The sequence below is a fragment of the Cinclus cinclus genome, chromosome 2 (assembly GCF_963662255.1).
Source record: "Cinclus cinclus chromosome 2, bCinCin1.1, whole genome shotgun sequence".
In the NCBI taxonomy this organism is placed as follows: domain Eukaryota; kingdom Metazoa; phylum Chordata; class Aves; order Passeriformes; family Cinclidae; genus Cinclus; species Cinclus cinclus.
The window spans coordinates 113,620,819-113,637,467 of record NC_085047.1 but is presented as its reverse complement, the minus strand read 5'-3'; the positions used below and the strand labels follow the sequence as shown (position 1 = coordinate 113,637,467).

Here is a 16,649-nt window from a genome sequence, read left to right as displayed (position 1 = left end):
GAGGAGAGGAGAGGAGAGGAGAGGAGAGGAGAGGAGAGGAGAGGAGAGGAAGCAATTCCAGCTTTCCGAACGGGCTGATGAGTGGCATACGAGCCCTCCCTCTGTCCCGCAGGCCAGTTGGGTGCTCTCTGCGGAGAATAAAGTTCTTCAACTTTAACCCGGGCGGTGCGGCGCTGACAGGCGGCCGCTCCCCTTCCCGGTGCTGGCAGGGGGAGGCCGGGAGAGGGACGAGGAGAAAGAGGAGGAGGAGGTGGAGGAATAATGAAGCTAACCCGGCAGTGTGAGTAGGATGAGCCCCGGAGCTGCTCCGGGCGGGATGAGACCCCCCCTCGCCAAGGGGAAGGGGAAGGGAAAGGGAAAGGGGAAGGGAAAGGGGAAGGGAAAGGGGAAGGGGAGAGAGGCCTGATGCCGGCTCAACACCCAGCTCCTAGTCTGGAATAATTCATGCTCGAGTCTTAAACAGATTCCTTTTCTTGGCGTTTTCCTCTGTTCAAGCCCAGCTGCGTGCGGTGGGTGTGTATGCGGTGTGGCTGCCTGGGGGTTTGGAGCCAGCTAAACACAGAATAACCCAATGCTGGGATCGTTTAGGGGTTTAGCGGCTGCCAAGGGGCACCTTGGGGCACAAGGGAAACTGGGAGCTGCTGAAAGGTGGGAGTGCTGACGCAGGAGCCGAGGGAATGGCAGGAATCTCCTCAGGGGAGGTTTAGGTTGGATATCAGGAGAGGTTTTTCACCCGGAGGTGGTCGGGCGCTGGAGCAGCTCCCCAGGGCAGAGGAGAGCCCTGAACCTGCCGGAGCTCAAGGAGCGTTTGGACAATGCTCTCAGGCACAGATTGGGATTGTTGGGATGTCTTGTGCTGGGAGACTGGATGATCCTTGTGGATCCCTTTACACTCGGAAATTTTAATTTAAACTTTTTAAGTGTGAGTCCCTCTAAACTCGGAATAAAAGTCTGAAATAGATACTCTGGGATTCTCTCACCTTTTCCTTACGCTCTGCTGTTTTACATATCCTGCCACACCTCCATCCTGACTGCTCTTCCTCCTGGCTTCTCTCTGCCACCTTCTGTGCCTGGCGCTGTGACTATTGCTGAGGGTCTCTGCTCATGACAGTGGCACAGCTGTAACTCTCAGGGAGCTCCTCTGTGGCAGAAATGCAGAGAGGGAGGCACAGCAACACCTCTGCACTCCCTGTCCCCACACTGCTCCTTGGTGCTGAGCAGCCACAGCCTCCAATACCAGCAAAAGCAGAGTTTGACTTTCCTGCATGCAGGCTGGACTTTGTGCTTTATTAACTCTTAATTGCTTAATCACAAGTGTTAAGCTCTCTTCACTATCTTGAGTTTATGGCTTCACTTAACTGTGAAAAGGTTTGCACGTAGCTGTGGAGAAACCCAAAAATGAATGTGCAGGATAAATAACCTTAGTAAACCTAAGAGAGCCAGCTGGACCCAGCAGTTCGGGTCACTGAAGTCTCTTGATGCCTTCTGAGTCCCAGAAAGCAAAGCCAAAAGTTGGTTGACAGTGGAAATATTCTGTGAGTTTTGAGAGCCAAGTACAAACTGCGCAGGAGACTTGGTAAATGTTGCTTAAGAAGCTTGTGTTCTAAGTCGGAGATAGAGTATATTATAGAATCACAAAACTATTTATGCTGGGAAAAATCTCCAGGATCATTGAGTCCAACCCTTGACTGATCACCACCCTGTGAACTACAGAGTAGCACTGAGTGCCACATCCAGCTGTTTCTTGAACTTCTCCAGGGATGGGCACTGCAAACCTCCCTGGGCAGCTCTTGCCAAGGCCTGAGCACCCTTTCCATGGGGAAATTCCTGCTGCTGTCCCAGCTGAGCCTGCCCTGGCCCAGCCTGAGGCCGTTCCCTCTGCTCCTGTCCCTGTTCCCTGGAGCAGAGCCCAACCCCCCCTCCCTGTCCCTCCTGTCAGGGAGTTGTGCAGAGCCACAAGGTCCCCCCTGAGCCTCCTTTTCTCCAGGCTCAGCCCCTTTCCCAGCTCCCTCAGCCCCTCCTGGGGCTCCAGCCCCTTCCTCAGCTCCTTTCTGGCACACTCCAGCCCCTCAATGTCTTTCTTGTAGTGAGTAGCCCAGAACTGAACACGGGATTTGAGGTGTAGCCTCACCAGTGCCCAGTATGGTGAGTCCTGCTCCTGTGGCCACACTATTCCTGCTCCAAGCCTCATTCCATCCATCCTACCTGTCCAGATCCCTCTGCAGAGCTTTCCTGCCCTCCAGCAGATCAACACTCCCACCCAACTTTGTGTTGTCTGCAAACTGACTGTGTGCCCTTGATCCCCTCACCCAGATCATCAGTAAAGACAGTGAACCTGACTGGCCCCAGAACTGATCCTGGGGGACACCACTGGTGAGTGACCACCAGCTGGGTGGCACACCATCCCCACCACCCTCCAGGCATACAGAAAATTCCTAACCCAGGGAAGATGCACCTATCCAAGCCCATGGCCGCAGCTTTAGCAGGAGATGCTGTGGAGATGGTGCCAAAGGCTTGGCTGAAGTCCAGGGACACAAATCCACAGCCTTTCCTGCATCCCCCAGGGGAGTCACCTGCTCATAAGGACCAGGTTGGTCAGGCAGGACCTGCCTTTCCTAAACCCGTGCTGATCCCTTGCTTATCCTGTTTGTGCCATGTGATCACACTCGGGATGATCTGTTCCATGATTTTCCCACTCACCAGGGAATAACATCAGGCATAGCAGCAGTTAGACATTTGTACTTCGTTACATATTACAAATTTGGAATTTGTACTCTATTTATGTAAAGGCAGCATTATTGAGTCTGTTTTGCAGCAGAGTTCCTCCATAATAATGATGAAAAATACATTGTAAAGGTAAACCTGCCAAGCTAACTGTGGCATGAGCAAAACAAAACCTGGCTGGTGCTCCCATAGATCTTTGCAATGCACCATGCTCCATCCCCTCCCCAAAAATAGTCAATGAAATCTCTCAATAAAATTGTTATTTTCACTTCATTCTTCCTGGGTTTTGTCTTTGGAACTTGTGAGTTGGCCTTCTTTATGAATTAAATATATTTTGTGTATAAATCTGGTAACTTTTTTTTAGTATTGAAAAAGAGCAAAGGTTGGTGTCATTCTGCTTGTTTCCAGCAGCACTGCACAAATGAAATGTCACAGTTATTTCAATATTATTTTAGTGTGGATCTGCACTACTACTCGTGGCAGAGTGAGAGATTTCTCATGGATATTTAGGGAAATTTATAGTATCTGAAGATCCATTATATTAGTTTCTCAATCTTAATCCTTTGAGGAAAACACAGCAAGTTTCTCACAATATTTTCCCTGGAGTCACACAAATGTTTCTGCAATGTTTAATTGGGCTTTTTATTTTTAAAGCTGGGACAATGCAGGAGTAAACACATGGACAACTACAAATAGGAATAGCTAGAGAGGAAAAATTCTGTCTTTATGATGGATTATCAACCGACCCTGAGTGAATAAAGTCTTCTCTTACAGAAAAAAAAAAAATTATCAAAGTTCCTTCTGGCATGAATATCCAGAAGTAAAGGCTCAGGAATGTCTGTGTTGGACCAGTGTGTTCATTCTACAGAATTTTTCAGAATTTGGATGCAGACCAATTGGGCAGAATTCACAGGAGTGGCAGGACTTGAGGAGGACAAGTGAAAAATTTGGCTTTATTTTAGAGGAAGGGTAGGGCAGAAATCTTCATGTTATAAGCTGTTATAAGGAAGATTCAGACTAGATAATACAAGATATTTTCTAGAGGGCTGGCAAAGTAAACATATTACACATTTTGGACATTGGTCCCATTGAGCTCAGCTTTCTGGACTATAAAAGGAATAATTTTCTTTTTTTCCACTCTAACAGATCCTTGTTTTCAAGGATGGTTCTCTGCAGATCAGGAAGTGACTTATGCCTCTAAAAGAGCCTGTTCCACTACTGCACTGTGATACTTCCTTGTTTTGCATCGTAAATTAGGTGCTGTATTTCGTCAGGAAAGCCTGATAGCACTTCTGGTGTTGAGGAAAAGCTGATATTCAATATGAGGAGGAAGTTTTTCACAAGGGTGGTAAAACACTGGCACAGGTTATCCAGGGATGTGGTGGCTGCCCCATCCCTGGTTATACCCAAGGCCAGGCTGGACAGGGCTCTGAGCAGCCTGATGCAGTGGAAGATTTCCCTGCTCACTGAAAGGAGGTCAAATTAGATTAATTTAGAGGGTCCCTTCCAACCCAGATTATTCTGTGATTCTCTGAATGCAGTCAGAGCTCATTGTGTGAAACGGATTTCTGCTCTTTTAACCCAGCATGTTGAAAACGTGGGTGCAGGGAATTCTCTGTTTGGTCAGCATTTAAAACCATTCCTGGAGTGTTTGCACATCTCAAAAAAGTCAAGAGTGACTGCAGAACACCTCTGTAGCATCTTGTACTCACTTTTCAGAGTCAAAATCCTACTAGGACTGAGTTAAACTTCATGTTTCTTTGAGGTATTATGGATATGGATTGAAGGGAGTATTGAGGGGAATTTTCTGCTTGAAGATAGTTTTAGAAACAAAAGGAGTTGTCCTGTATCAGAATGCAACAAATACTCTACTGCCACATCTCTAAAGGCTGAGGTTAGCAGAGTGAGTCAGACAAAAAACAGCCAGTTCAGGTAGCAATGACAGAAAAAATTACAAAGATTTTTTGTGCCGCTATGAAAACATTTTTAATGTCTTTGTGTGTTGTTTTTGTTTTGTTTGTTTGTTTTTTATTTTTTTGTTTCCCCCTTCACAGCCATTCTTAGATTTTTCGGATTCCTGTTGATTTCCTTGGCTGCTTGGTATTTGGGATACTTTGCTGCTGCTCATGTACCCCAAAATGCAATATCTATTGAAGCACTTCAAGAGATTGGAAAGAAACCAGTGTTGAGAGGTGTGTAGTTGTATTTATTTATTTCCTTTTCTTTTTTTCTTGTACTGTAGCTGATATTGTGTATTTATATGCTAAATGACAAATGGCTTGTTAGCTAAGAAATTATTTGGTATGTGCTATTATAAGAATGAAGGTGACTGTAAAGTTAATTAAAGCAAAGCTGAACTTTTTCTTAGACACTGTTTTTGAAGAAACTCAATGTCAGCCTATTTTTGCAAGTGTACAAAGGTAATTAATTGAACACTGATGTAAGAGCACCTTCTTTGTTTGCTGGCATCAAGTGCAAAGCTGCAGCTTTGGTTCTATTACATGTATTTTATATTTATGATAAACAGCTGAACCACCAACTAAACTTTGTGAGTAAGTTCTCATTATTTTTTGGCTCTACTCTGACCAGGTGGTTTAATGGGTATATTTTTGTCATTGTATGACTAAGTTATTGTGTAAAAAAAAGGGCTTAAAATAAGAGTGATAGCTATGCACTTCAAGCTGTTGATAGGAAACCACCTTCATCCTTGTAGCCCTTGTTTCCTGTTATGTGGAATAGCAGGTAATAATTAAGGTATTTTCAATTTTACCTGTTTGGAAATCAGTGGTAACTTCCAGCCCTAACAAACCTATGATGAATTTGCCACGATCCCAAAGAACTTCCAGGATTCTGTGTTCAGATGTTTGAGTTTATCACGTTGACTTGAGGGGATTCATCCCACGTAGAAATCGTTCACGCGGAATCCAATAAAACATTTTTCCTCACCTTTGCTCTTGCAGCCCCAGCCCCCAAAAGGCAGAAGTGTGACCACTGGTCTCCCTGCCCGCCAGGGAACTTCGCCTATCGCATCCTCAGCGGCGGTGGCAAACAGAGGAGGGCTAAAATTTGTTTTGAGGATGAGCAGTGAGTACCAATCTAACTTTACACCTTAGCAAGTGCTTTGTACTGCAAGCAAAGGTGCTTGGCTTTGGTTCAGCAGCAGCAACTGAGCTCCCACCAGGGGCTCCTAGTCTGGTGGAAATCTTCAGCATTTATCCAACAGTATTTAACTCTACTTCTTCTGCTTTTTTTTTTTTTTTTACCTAATCTCCAGTGATTTTATTTGTTCTTCTATGTAAGCTGCAGACAGCTGTTAAGTTTTCAGTAGGATTTTTAATTACCATGGTGCAGGACAGCAGATTTACAGAATGTTGACTTCTCAGCACCTTCTGAAAGTCTGGTTCTTTCATGGCTTTTCAAACTGGACAGGTGAAAGAACTTAAAAACCTTGCTGTGACCTTTCCTGGAGACAAAATCCACAGAGTACAGCCACAAAACCACTTATTCTTGTTTGGTTTGCTTTTTTTTTTCTCCTTTATCTTTCTGGCTGCACTTGTATGAAATATTTTCTTGATCTGACTCATTTTGAAAGAGTGGTTGAAGGAAACTGACTGATATACTGTGCAAGAGTTTTAAGCTCTTGTTTACAATAGAGTTTTGAATTAAATAACTGAAGAAAACATAAACATCAGAAAATTACTTAGCGCTGGTGAACATAACTTTCCAACAGAGCTGCTGGACAGATGTATTTTACTGATACTGTATTTATTTCAATTCCAGGCTTATAAGTGAATGGAATGATGACATTGGAAGTGGTATAAACATTGCCATTGTGAATTGTAAGTAAGAGAAAAAACATTAGACAAAGACATACTTTTGTACTGCAGTAAATTACCAGTGTTCTTGGGAGGCTTGTTTTTTTGGTTTTTTGGGGTTTTTTTACCAGCTAGTATGGAAGGGAAAGGAAAATATTGTAAACTTGATTCATGTTAATGTAAGAAAAACAAATCTGTGTGATAAAAACAGTCTTCTGGGTAAACAAAAGACAAAGTTCATAATCAGCATAGGAAAACAGAATAGAAAATGTGCACATAGATGTAGTGTAAGTTTATTTTTTTAGACAAAAGACTTGTAGCACAATAAGAATATCTGTGATCTCCAGCAGTAGGACTCAACTTTCAGCAACAGTCCTTGATAAACTGTATCTGCTGCTCCAGTGATGAAGGGGAAGCAGGAACTGAGAGTTGCAGTTCTGTCTCACAGTGTAGCCATGGTAAAAATTCCTTTTCCAGACTTGTTCAGGGTACAGAAAGACAAACTCACATTTTAATTGATATTAAAATGCCATTTGCTTATAGTGAAAGCCACTGGAAGCAGCAGGTGTGCTTTATTCTGGATTTGGAGGCATCTAAATCCTAAATTTTGATTTAGATGAATGGGAATGGTGATGATGTGTATTTAATAATGGGTCCAGGGAAAAATGAATGCCTAAATCTTGTGGGGGAGGGGGAAAAAAGGGAGTTCACAGGCAGAGTCAAGCTGGCTTTGATCATAAAACACTTCTATTCTTTTTTTTTTTTTTTTTGCTAAGCAAGATCTTGACTTTGTCTAAACTTGTATGATTTTGCTGAAGGTTAAATTAACCACTGACAAGAATCTGCTCCAAATTTTTCCCCAGTTAGCTACTGCCTTTTTTTCCAACAATTATACAATCTTTACTGGGTATAAAACACAAAAATGAGTTAAAAATGAGAGTAAGAGGAGAAATACTCATCTTAAATGCACAAGCAAGATGGTGGCAAATAGGAGCAGGTAAATCTGTCCATTATCCTGCACCAGTCTACAGCAAAACATATTTTTTTACATGTCCACTAATTAGATCAGACAAGATAAGAATGTTCTCAATAAGTGTCTTATGGATGAAAGGTTGAACATCTCAAACACTGTGCAGAATAGGATTAAGCTCATTCAAATAGGCTTAACCAATGTTCCTATCTATGTCTGTGACCTACTATAGTATCTTTAAATATAAAAACATGGAAGCACACACCAAAAAAAAATATTTTTTCTTTAAAATAAGAACTAATAAATTTTTGTAGTCACATTTGATGATTCAGAGACTATATGAAATAAAATATTCTCCCCAAATCTTAAACCTGTTATTTCGTATTTCTTCCAATTTAAGAACTGAAACAAAAGAAGGCAAATAATACACAAAATTAGGGATGCCTAGCTTTAGCTGAAAATGCTGTGTTTGCTGATTGAATAAAATAATATTTGCTCATATTTAGACCTTTTTTTTAATTACAGATAAAACAGGAAAACTCAGGTCGACAAATTTTTTTGAAATGTGGAGAGGCGGTAAGGAAATAGTTCAATAGAGCTTTTGTTAGTGTTTCAGAATTAAGAAAAGACACATTCATGTAATTATCCTCCTCTTTGCTGTCTGACCTTGTATTCTCAACAGGGATCAGCTAGAAACAAACAGCTGCTGTCTTCATAAAATATGCTTTGGCCAGATAGGATGACAAATTTTGCCTGAAAAGCTGAATTTCTCTTGTTGGTTGAGATTGTTAATTTTCTGTTTTAAAAAGATTCTTGTTCTTTTCCCTTTGTTTTCTCTTTTTCTTTGGTGTCCATTATTTCAGTCTGGTAGGAATGGCACTTAAGCACATATGACATCCAGATACTTCAGTTAATATAATTCCTTTCCCCAACATATCTTGTACTATTTTAGTTATAAAATCATCATAAGAAATTTGCTAATCTGTCTCTTTACATCCTTCCACGTGGCTGGAAAGATGATCTACTTTAAGAATGGCTTTTAACACATTTTCTAAACGTTGAATGGCCAAGTTTCCTTACCTATTATTGAGGAAAACCAGAATGCTCCGAGGCACTGGAAGCTGATTCCCTGACTCCTTAAAAATGTTCATGACCATGGACGCATGAGTAGGAATGTGATGTGTGTGCCATGAATAACCAGCTGTGTGGCTGACTCCACAGACCACTCAAGGGAGATGATGAATTTCATCAGGAATGCACCACAAGGGTCCCTCATTCTGATGGCCACCCATGATGATGGGAGCACCAGGTAGGAGGTTATGGAGCCTGAGGGGCAGAGCAGTGAAAAGCTGGAAAATTCCCGTTGTGAATTGGTGTAAAGGAATGGTAAATCCCATTCTACACTCGGAGTTATTCTCTCAATTCTTGTCTAGAAGTTTTAATTCCATGTCTTTTCCATAATTGCACTTTTCTGTGTGTTGGTGCTCCCTAGGATGGGTAGGTATTATATCGTTTAAAAGCAGCCCAAAGGGCAGTGCTGTTACCTCTGGGTCACAGCCTTCTTTACTCTGAAATGTTATTTATCCACACCTCCAATTATGATGTCTCTAGTTTGCATTTTTTCTAACATCATAATCTGTTTCTTCAGGTGCTTTTGCATCTTTGGGGGTTTTTAGCTGAATTCATGATATGGTAACTATCCAGGAAAGACTTAATCCATGTTTGACACCCTTGTCAAACACCAGACAGTTTTTGAGATACATTTTCCTTTCTGCTATGCTGTTAGAAACAGGTTGTATTAACATCAGGAACTTACTGAGAAGGAAAAATTTGATAAATTCAGTTCTCACTGTGAATTCAGTGTCATGCTACCACCATAGTTCTCAGGACTATTTAATCTCATTTTTGCTTCTGCAGGCTTAATGCTGATTGTAAAGCATGAATCAGCCATAATCTTTTATATAATTATTCACATCCTGAAATTTTAACATGCATTTTTTCACTACATTTTCCTAGGTTGAATAATGATGCCAAAAAATTAGTAGAAGAACTGGGAAGTAAAGAAATCAAGAATATAAAGTTCAGATCAAGTTGGGTTTTTATAGCTGCCAAAGGCTTCGAGCTGCCAGATAATATCCAAAAAGAAAAGGTCAGATTTGTTTCATTTTCACATTTTATTTGTCTGTATATCAAAACAAACAACTTTGAGAATAACTTCCCCACAGGTTGCAGGAGGACTACAGATACTGTTTTTCAGAGAGATTTCTGTTTGCATCTGTGCTCGTTGTGCTCAGTTTCTGTAAGCCCAGTCGTGTGATTGAGACAGACAGAAATGAGAAAACCCAACACAGAGTTCAGGTCCCTTGATGATGCTGATTCCCTTCACAGCCATGTCGAACTTTCACAGTAGGGCTCTTTTCCCAGATTATCACCAGATCACAGAATGGTCAGGCTGGAGGGGACCAGAGTGGGTCACTGGTGTCACCTCCCTGCTCCAGCAGGGCCATCCCAGAGCACAGGGCACAGGGCTGTGTCCAGGTGGCTCTGGAATATCCCCAGGGAGGAGACTCCAGCCCCTCTCTGGGCTCTGCTCAGGGCTGGGCACTGCCCAGGGCAGAAGTTGTGCCTCCTGTGCAGGGGGAATTGCTGGGCTCAGTCCCTGCCCGTGGCTCTGGGGCCATTGCTGGGCCCTGGAGCAGAGCCTGGGACTGCTCTGCCCTCCCTGCACACGGGGACAGACAGACAGGGACAGCCAGGGACAGCCAGGGACAGACAGCCAGGGACAGACAGACACCAGGGACGGGCAGGGCTCAGCCCCTCCCAGCTGGGGCTCCTCTCCAGGCTGAGCAGCCCCAGCTCCCTCAGCCTTCCCTGGGCACGGAGATGCTCCAGGCCCTTGCTGAGCTCCAGGAGCTCCTGTCCCTGCTGTGCTGAGGAGCCAGAGCTGGGCACAGCAGCCCAGAGGCGCCTCCAGGGCTGGGAATTCTCTTCTCAATGCACCCAGGACACTCTTGGCCTCTTTGGCCTCTGCTGGTCATGGACAGCTCACTGTCCCCCATGTCCTTCTCCACAGAGCTTTTCCCCAGCAGGTCACCCCCTGCTTGTGCTGGTGGAGAATATTTTTGCAATATTCTTCACATTTCAGAGCTTCTGCTGGACAAAGATATACAATTTAGTGTATATCATTACAGACATCTGTGAAATAAATAAAGCACTCTGTGTTAGAAAGAAACTGGCAGAATCTTCACCCATTATGTTAAGCAAGATGTGTAGCATTCTCCTCAGCTTCCCAGTCCTCCTTCATTACTCCCTCCCTCTTGTATAAGGTTTGGCAAACTGGTGTGTAAATAGAAAAAACTAAATACTGATTTTTTTTCTTAAATTTATTTTATTTTTACAGATAAACCATTCTGACCAGACGAAGAACAGATACAAAGGCTGGCCAGCTGAAATCCAAATAGAAGGCTGTATCCCAAGAAACCTGATCTGAACAAATGCATACCTCATTAATAAAGACAATTTTATATTTTTATATGTAGGAGTCTATTAAATTGCCTCCAGAACTCAATAAGCATCTGAACACCAATTGTAAAACAGGTCAAATGCACCGTTTTTACCCTATCTTTCCTCCCTGTGGTTTTCTTCTAATCTGAAAACAAATAGGTATTTTGATAAGAAGTGGAAATAGTCTCATTTGGAATTGAAATGTTCAGGAAGTCAGTCATAAAAAGCCAGGATTTTTGAAAGTGAGTATACATTAGCATTAATACTTTTAGGGGTTTGGTTTTACTTGTTTCCTTTTAGTATATCTTTTCTTTTGGTTCCCTTTCAATACTAATACACAAACAGAACTTAGTCTAAATTGTAATATAAAATCACTTGCAATACAGCAAATTACTCTGATGTCAGTCAGAAATTATGGCAAGAGCAGGTACATCTGTTCAGCTGATTTTAGTGGTGTTGACAACACAGAATAGAAATGCTAACATGTAAAGATCCAGTTACTTGAATAATTTTGCCAAATTTAAGCTGCAAATCTACATATTTTTACTTTATTTTTTTCCCTGTAAGTTCAGCTTACTTTAAAAAATGTAGTGACTTAATGCAAGTGCAAGTGTTGTCCATGTTAATGACAGGATCAAGCACATGACTGAAAGGGAGCTGTAGAAACATTTATTCAATTTCCTGTTCTCTGGAGCACAGCAAGTGTCTGGACTGGTCTTAAGTGGTGTTTCACCCCCTGTGGTTCAGAAGTCTCCCATATGGCTGATTCCATTACTTAAGTTGCTTCCTGCAGCATTCCACTGTTATTAGAATTATTCCCCAAATATATGGGACTGACCCAAAAGGACCAAGCAATTATATGGAAAATAACTCATCACTATTCTTTTTATACCATTCCGTTATGTGTCTGATGATTGTCCTCATCACTCTCTCCTCCCTAGACAGAGCCCACCTCTAATCCTTCCTTATATTTTTTCTCAACATTAAAACATTAGTTCTGTGATTCCTGCTTGAATCCCCCTTTCAACCTTCATTTAAAGTTTCAAAGCTTCATTTAAAGTTTCAAAGCTTCAAATCTCCGACTGTGGCTATCACTTGTAGTCACTCCTGTGCTCCCAGAAGCCTTCTGGTGGTGTGTCTCTCACCAGTTGCTAAAGTTTCCTGCTACTGGTTTGCAGACTGCTCCGTAGCCCTGGAACACTGCCAAAAATAAACACTTAAATTAGTCCAGCTCAATTGGATTTTTGCAGACTCAGTGGTTGTTCCTTAGCACCTTGCTGCTGATGAGGTGGATACAAACTGAGCACTTCAATAGCTACTTCAATATTTTTCCACATTAAGTCATTCTTCTCAGTAATTTTTTCGGGTGGCGCTTGTGTTGCTGGCAGGACATATATTCCTTTTGCATCATAATCACCCTTTGCTACTGTTGAGGGGTCTACATGCCTGAATTATAAAAACAACATAATTACAGTGCTAATGGCTGGCCAAGCTCAGAGACAGCCCTCGAGCTCTGTGCAGTCTGACAGTCACTGCCTTCTGCTCCAGGCCATAATTAATCTCACATCAATTACAATTAAATTTTACTTCAATTTCTATTTAGTAGTTACCATGAAGTAGAACATTCTCATGCTTTACATTTGCTCTGTTCTTCACATTCTGTGCAAGTGTTCCACTACTTTCAACAGTAAAAGCTGCACCTCTGTCATCTGAACCAAAGATCAAACCACCCCAAGAAGCTTTCACAGCACGAATTCCTGCAAAAGGGTTTTTAATTCCATAGTGTTTTACAGAGGTGAATGAAGCTGAGTCACCTGGACTGGACAGAAGTGTGTTGACAGTCTGCAGTGCTGAATAGCTATCATCAGCTTTGTTTTCATTTGTTCATGACACAGTACTTAAATATGTCAAGCAGAGGACTCTCAAAGACTTAGATACCCCTCTGATCTGATGAAATTGTGGGAAAGTGATCACTTGCCGCTTTTTTGATCCCTTTTCAGATTAGAAGCAATATTGCAAAGTTGGTTTGAAAGTGAGATTTTGACATTGCACCCACAATTTTAACACTTTTAAAGGAACTGCCTCCTAGGAAGAAATTAAAAGCTTTTTCATGGAATCCCAATTCTGAAAAATTTATCTGGGGGCAAAACAACAGCTGCAGTGGTGGAGGTCGATGTTTTCCAAGCCAGGTGATTTTGCCAACCAAAAGGAGCAGGTAGGAAGTGATTTCCTGCATTCTCCCAAGCTGGGAAAGTGCTGGGAAATACCTCTGGGTGCTTATTAAACGCGTGGGGTCATCACCGTGCACTAGGGTTAAAGCCTGCACAGCAGTCCAGCATTTTCTAATGCCAGCAGGCAAATCCCATGGGCAGCCATGAGCTTTAAAAGGCTGTGGCATTACTCAGGGCGTGGTTTGTGGATTTAAAAGTGGGATGGCACAGCAGGTGGCAGCAGTGGTTTTCCAGATCCTCTTCATTTCTAGGAATACCCAACCTTCCGGTGCTTACCTATCCTGGGCAGACACTGGAAGCCACAGACATGGGAGGAGATCACCTTGGGTGGACACCAGCAGCTTTGCCCCTTTCGTGCCAGACCTTCCTGTCCTATACTTTGCCAGGAGCAGGCTCCAATTTCAAATATCCTCAGCAGAGCATTCCATACAGAGATCCCTTGCACCCCCATGAAGAAACAGATTTTAGATGCTCCCATTTTTACATTCTATGTTAACATGACAACCAGTCCCATAAAGAATTAAGTACCTGGACAGATCTCCTTTTTAACTTCTCCATTTAAGAGCATGAGAAGTACTTTAGGGTCCTGACATGTCTCTTAAAAATCCCTGGATGCCTGGCAGTCCAATTTGATGGCAGCCACTGGATATACTGATCAAATAATATGTAACATTTTCAGTTTCTCAGTGGCAACTGCTTCTTCATGTTCTTTGTATAGTGTTATCTAACACAAAGTGGGAAGTTTCCACTATATTTAAAAGAAAAATACAAGACAGGAAAAGAAAGGTGAAAGATGCTCTTTTTGAGCCAGGCTTGTGACCAAGATCAACCCAGACAAGCAGAGAGAAGCTGATGCTTTTACTTAAACATAGTGCCTGGAAGGAAGTAATATATGAGTGTGATTATTGTGATCTCTTCTTAGCTGCAGTGAGATGCTGAAAAATGACTAGAATTCAGGGGATTGATATGGGTGGTTTAATAACATTTGAGTGATAGCAGTTCCTCATTTCTGTGGACTCAGAAGTTTTTATTTCAGTTCTCTGCTCTGTTTTTTTTTTTTTTTTTTGCTTTTTTTAATGTGTTTTTGGTTTGGTTTGGGTTGCGGGGGGTGTTGCTATTTTTTGGGTGGTTGATTTGGGTTTTTTTGTTTTGTTTTTGTTTTGGTTTACTTTCTGGGAGAGGTTTTCAGCAGCATAGGAAATACAGCTTCTCCTCCAAAACACAGACTTTACACTAGCAGCTCCTTCTTCTGAAGTCTATCCCAAGAATGGACCCTTTGGCCTGTCACAGTCTCCATTGCAGATCTCATTTAAATTTTAAAAAAAAATAATAATAGCTTTAGCCAAAAACAATATACATTTCAACCTTGTACTTCTCAGATAAATCCTGTGTGGTTGCACTTTTTATCTCCCTAGCAGCGTTTTGTGGGAAGTTGCTCTTGGCCACCCAACCAGGATGACGACCCCAACAAATGATTCTTTAAGGAACCAAGGGCACACCTCCAAATCAGCCACCCTTGTCCTTGTGGGGGAGTTCAGCTTGCCAGGTGTGCACTGGGAACACCACACAGCTGGTCCAAACAGCAGCAGCAGATTCCCCAAACACCTGGACGACAACTCCTCGGTACAGGGACTCGGGGAGCCGGCTCGCAGAGGTGCCCTCTGGGATTTGTTGCTTGTTCCCAGAGGAGCTCTCGTGGCCGACGTGGGATTGTCTTGGGCACAGCGACCGCGCAGCCGCCGAGTTTCAGATCTCTGCTGCTTTGTCTGTGCCCGTCTGGATCCCGAGATGGGTCAGGCCCAGGTGAGCGTGGCTGGAAAAGCAGCAGCTTTTAGCAATGTGTCCCATGGCAACTGTTTTGATGTCTTCTAGGATGGGTAATGGAAGATCCTGGGCTTGATCCTCAGGTTGGTTATGGTCACCTTCTCCACATAAAATTTCCATTGTTAATCAGGCACCTCTTTTCTCGGTTTTGTGGGTGGCAAGCAGAGTTTTCAACTGTTTCCTCCACAGGGACTCCCACAAGAGGAGCTCCATGGGGGACAGCAGGAGTGACATATGTCTGATATCCTGAGGGACAAGGACGTGGCCAGAGAGAGTAATGTCAATTATGTTTCTGAAGTAAGGTGACTTTCACCCATAATACTTTGCTGCTTTGCAAAGTTCCTTAGGTTCATTCTAAGGAACCTGTTTTCCTTTAGGGTTCTTGCCGGAAAATGCCCCCGGTCTCCAACCTGCCTCGGCTAGCTCCGGGTCAGAGATGGGGGAAGGTTTTCAGCATGGACAAAGATAAAAGATCATGGAGGCTCCTTTTTACCAGGACCACAGTCCTGCTTTATTGGCAAAACAAACTCCAAGGGAACAAAGAGCCCAAACAAAGCATGGCCAGGAATTTTAGACTCGGGGAAAGGGGAGGAGGGGAACAGAACCACAACCAATGGGGTACAACCCAAGGGGAGGGTAAAGGGAGGACTCAACCAGCACCACAAACGAGGGTAAGCACAGAACACACCATTCAGTGCAATACAGTAACCCCACACCCTGTGCAAAACAACACAAACTAAACTACTCAGTGCAATACAACAGGTTCTTTCACCTTTTACAGATGACTGGAGCTACAATACAGTGTAGTTTCTCAGCCTTTTGAGGTTGCCATCCCTGACAGCCTGTCTTCAGATCCATGCCCAGCCCTCTCCAGGCCTGGTGTTATGAGGAGTCAGTGTCCTCCTCCTCCAAAGAGGAGGAGGGGTTGGTATAGGCACAAATCCCCTGACTGATCAGCAAGGCCCAAAGATTTGAGGCCTTGGTAGCCAAGATGGTTACTTTCTGATCTGGCCCACTTCTGGCTCTGGTGGCATGGGAACCGGGAGTGGCAGGAAGAAGAGAGGTGGGACTTGGCTTAGGGAGGGTGGAGTCAGGGGGGAGCTTCCCAGTAGGAGGGAAGAGGAGGGTCCTGACACTGAGGTAACCATCAACACAACAGAAAAGGAGCAGCCTGAAGCCATGGCAGAGTGCATTGTAGGGGGGGAACCAGGTGAAAAGGCAGGAGCAGGGAAAGACAGAGGGGAGTCACCATTTTTTGTCTCAGTTAGAACCAGTTGTGGGGGTCCTGAAATGGTGGGACCTTTCACGAGGTCAGCGACATCTTGGCCCATAGGATTCAAATGAGAAGGAGATTAAATAGGGTTAAGAGGGTGCAGGTGGACAGGGAGTGAGGTTAAGGCCCAGGTTAGCATGGCCATTGCCAACCTGAAAGAGGGAGAGAGGGGTAGGAGGTGGCAGGAGGCAGGTGGCTCTCCTGTGCTGGAGGGCAGGTTCCATCTCCAGATCTGGTCTTAGGGAGAGAGGGAGCAGGAATGGGGGGAAGGAAGGTAAGAACTGAGGTGAACAGGGTCCCCCAAATTC

At 43.4% G+C, this 16,649-nt stretch overlaps 1 protein-coding gene across 1 annotated transcript; it reads left to right on the top strand.

The window, feature by feature from the left end:
* Positions 1-261: 261 nt before the first annotated feature.
* Positions 262-10,999, top strand: FAM3B (FAM3 metabolism regulating signaling molecule B). Its single transcript, XM_062515215.1, has 8 exons — positions 262-280; positions 4,779-4,916; positions 5,685-5,808; positions 6,505-6,563; positions 8,035-8,085; positions 8,731-8,818; positions 9,526-9,658; positions 10,910-10,999. Exons 1-8 carry the CDS (start codon positions 262-264, stop codon positions 10,997-10,999), a joined length of 702 nt encoding a protein of 233 aa, XP_062371199.1.
* The last annotated feature ends 5,650 nt before the right edge of the window (positions 11,000-16,649 follow it).

Coding starts and splice junctions, on each gene's coding strand:
- FAM3B (XM_062515215.1), top strand. Junction 4,917..5,684: donor AAAGAAACCAGTGTTGAGAG/GTGTGTAGTTGT, acceptor TTGCTCTTGCAG/CCCCAGCCCCCAAAAGGCAG. Junction 8,086..8,730: donor TTTTGAAATGTGGAGAGGCG/GTAAGGAAATAG, acceptor CTGACTCCACAG/ACCACTCAAGGGAGATGATG.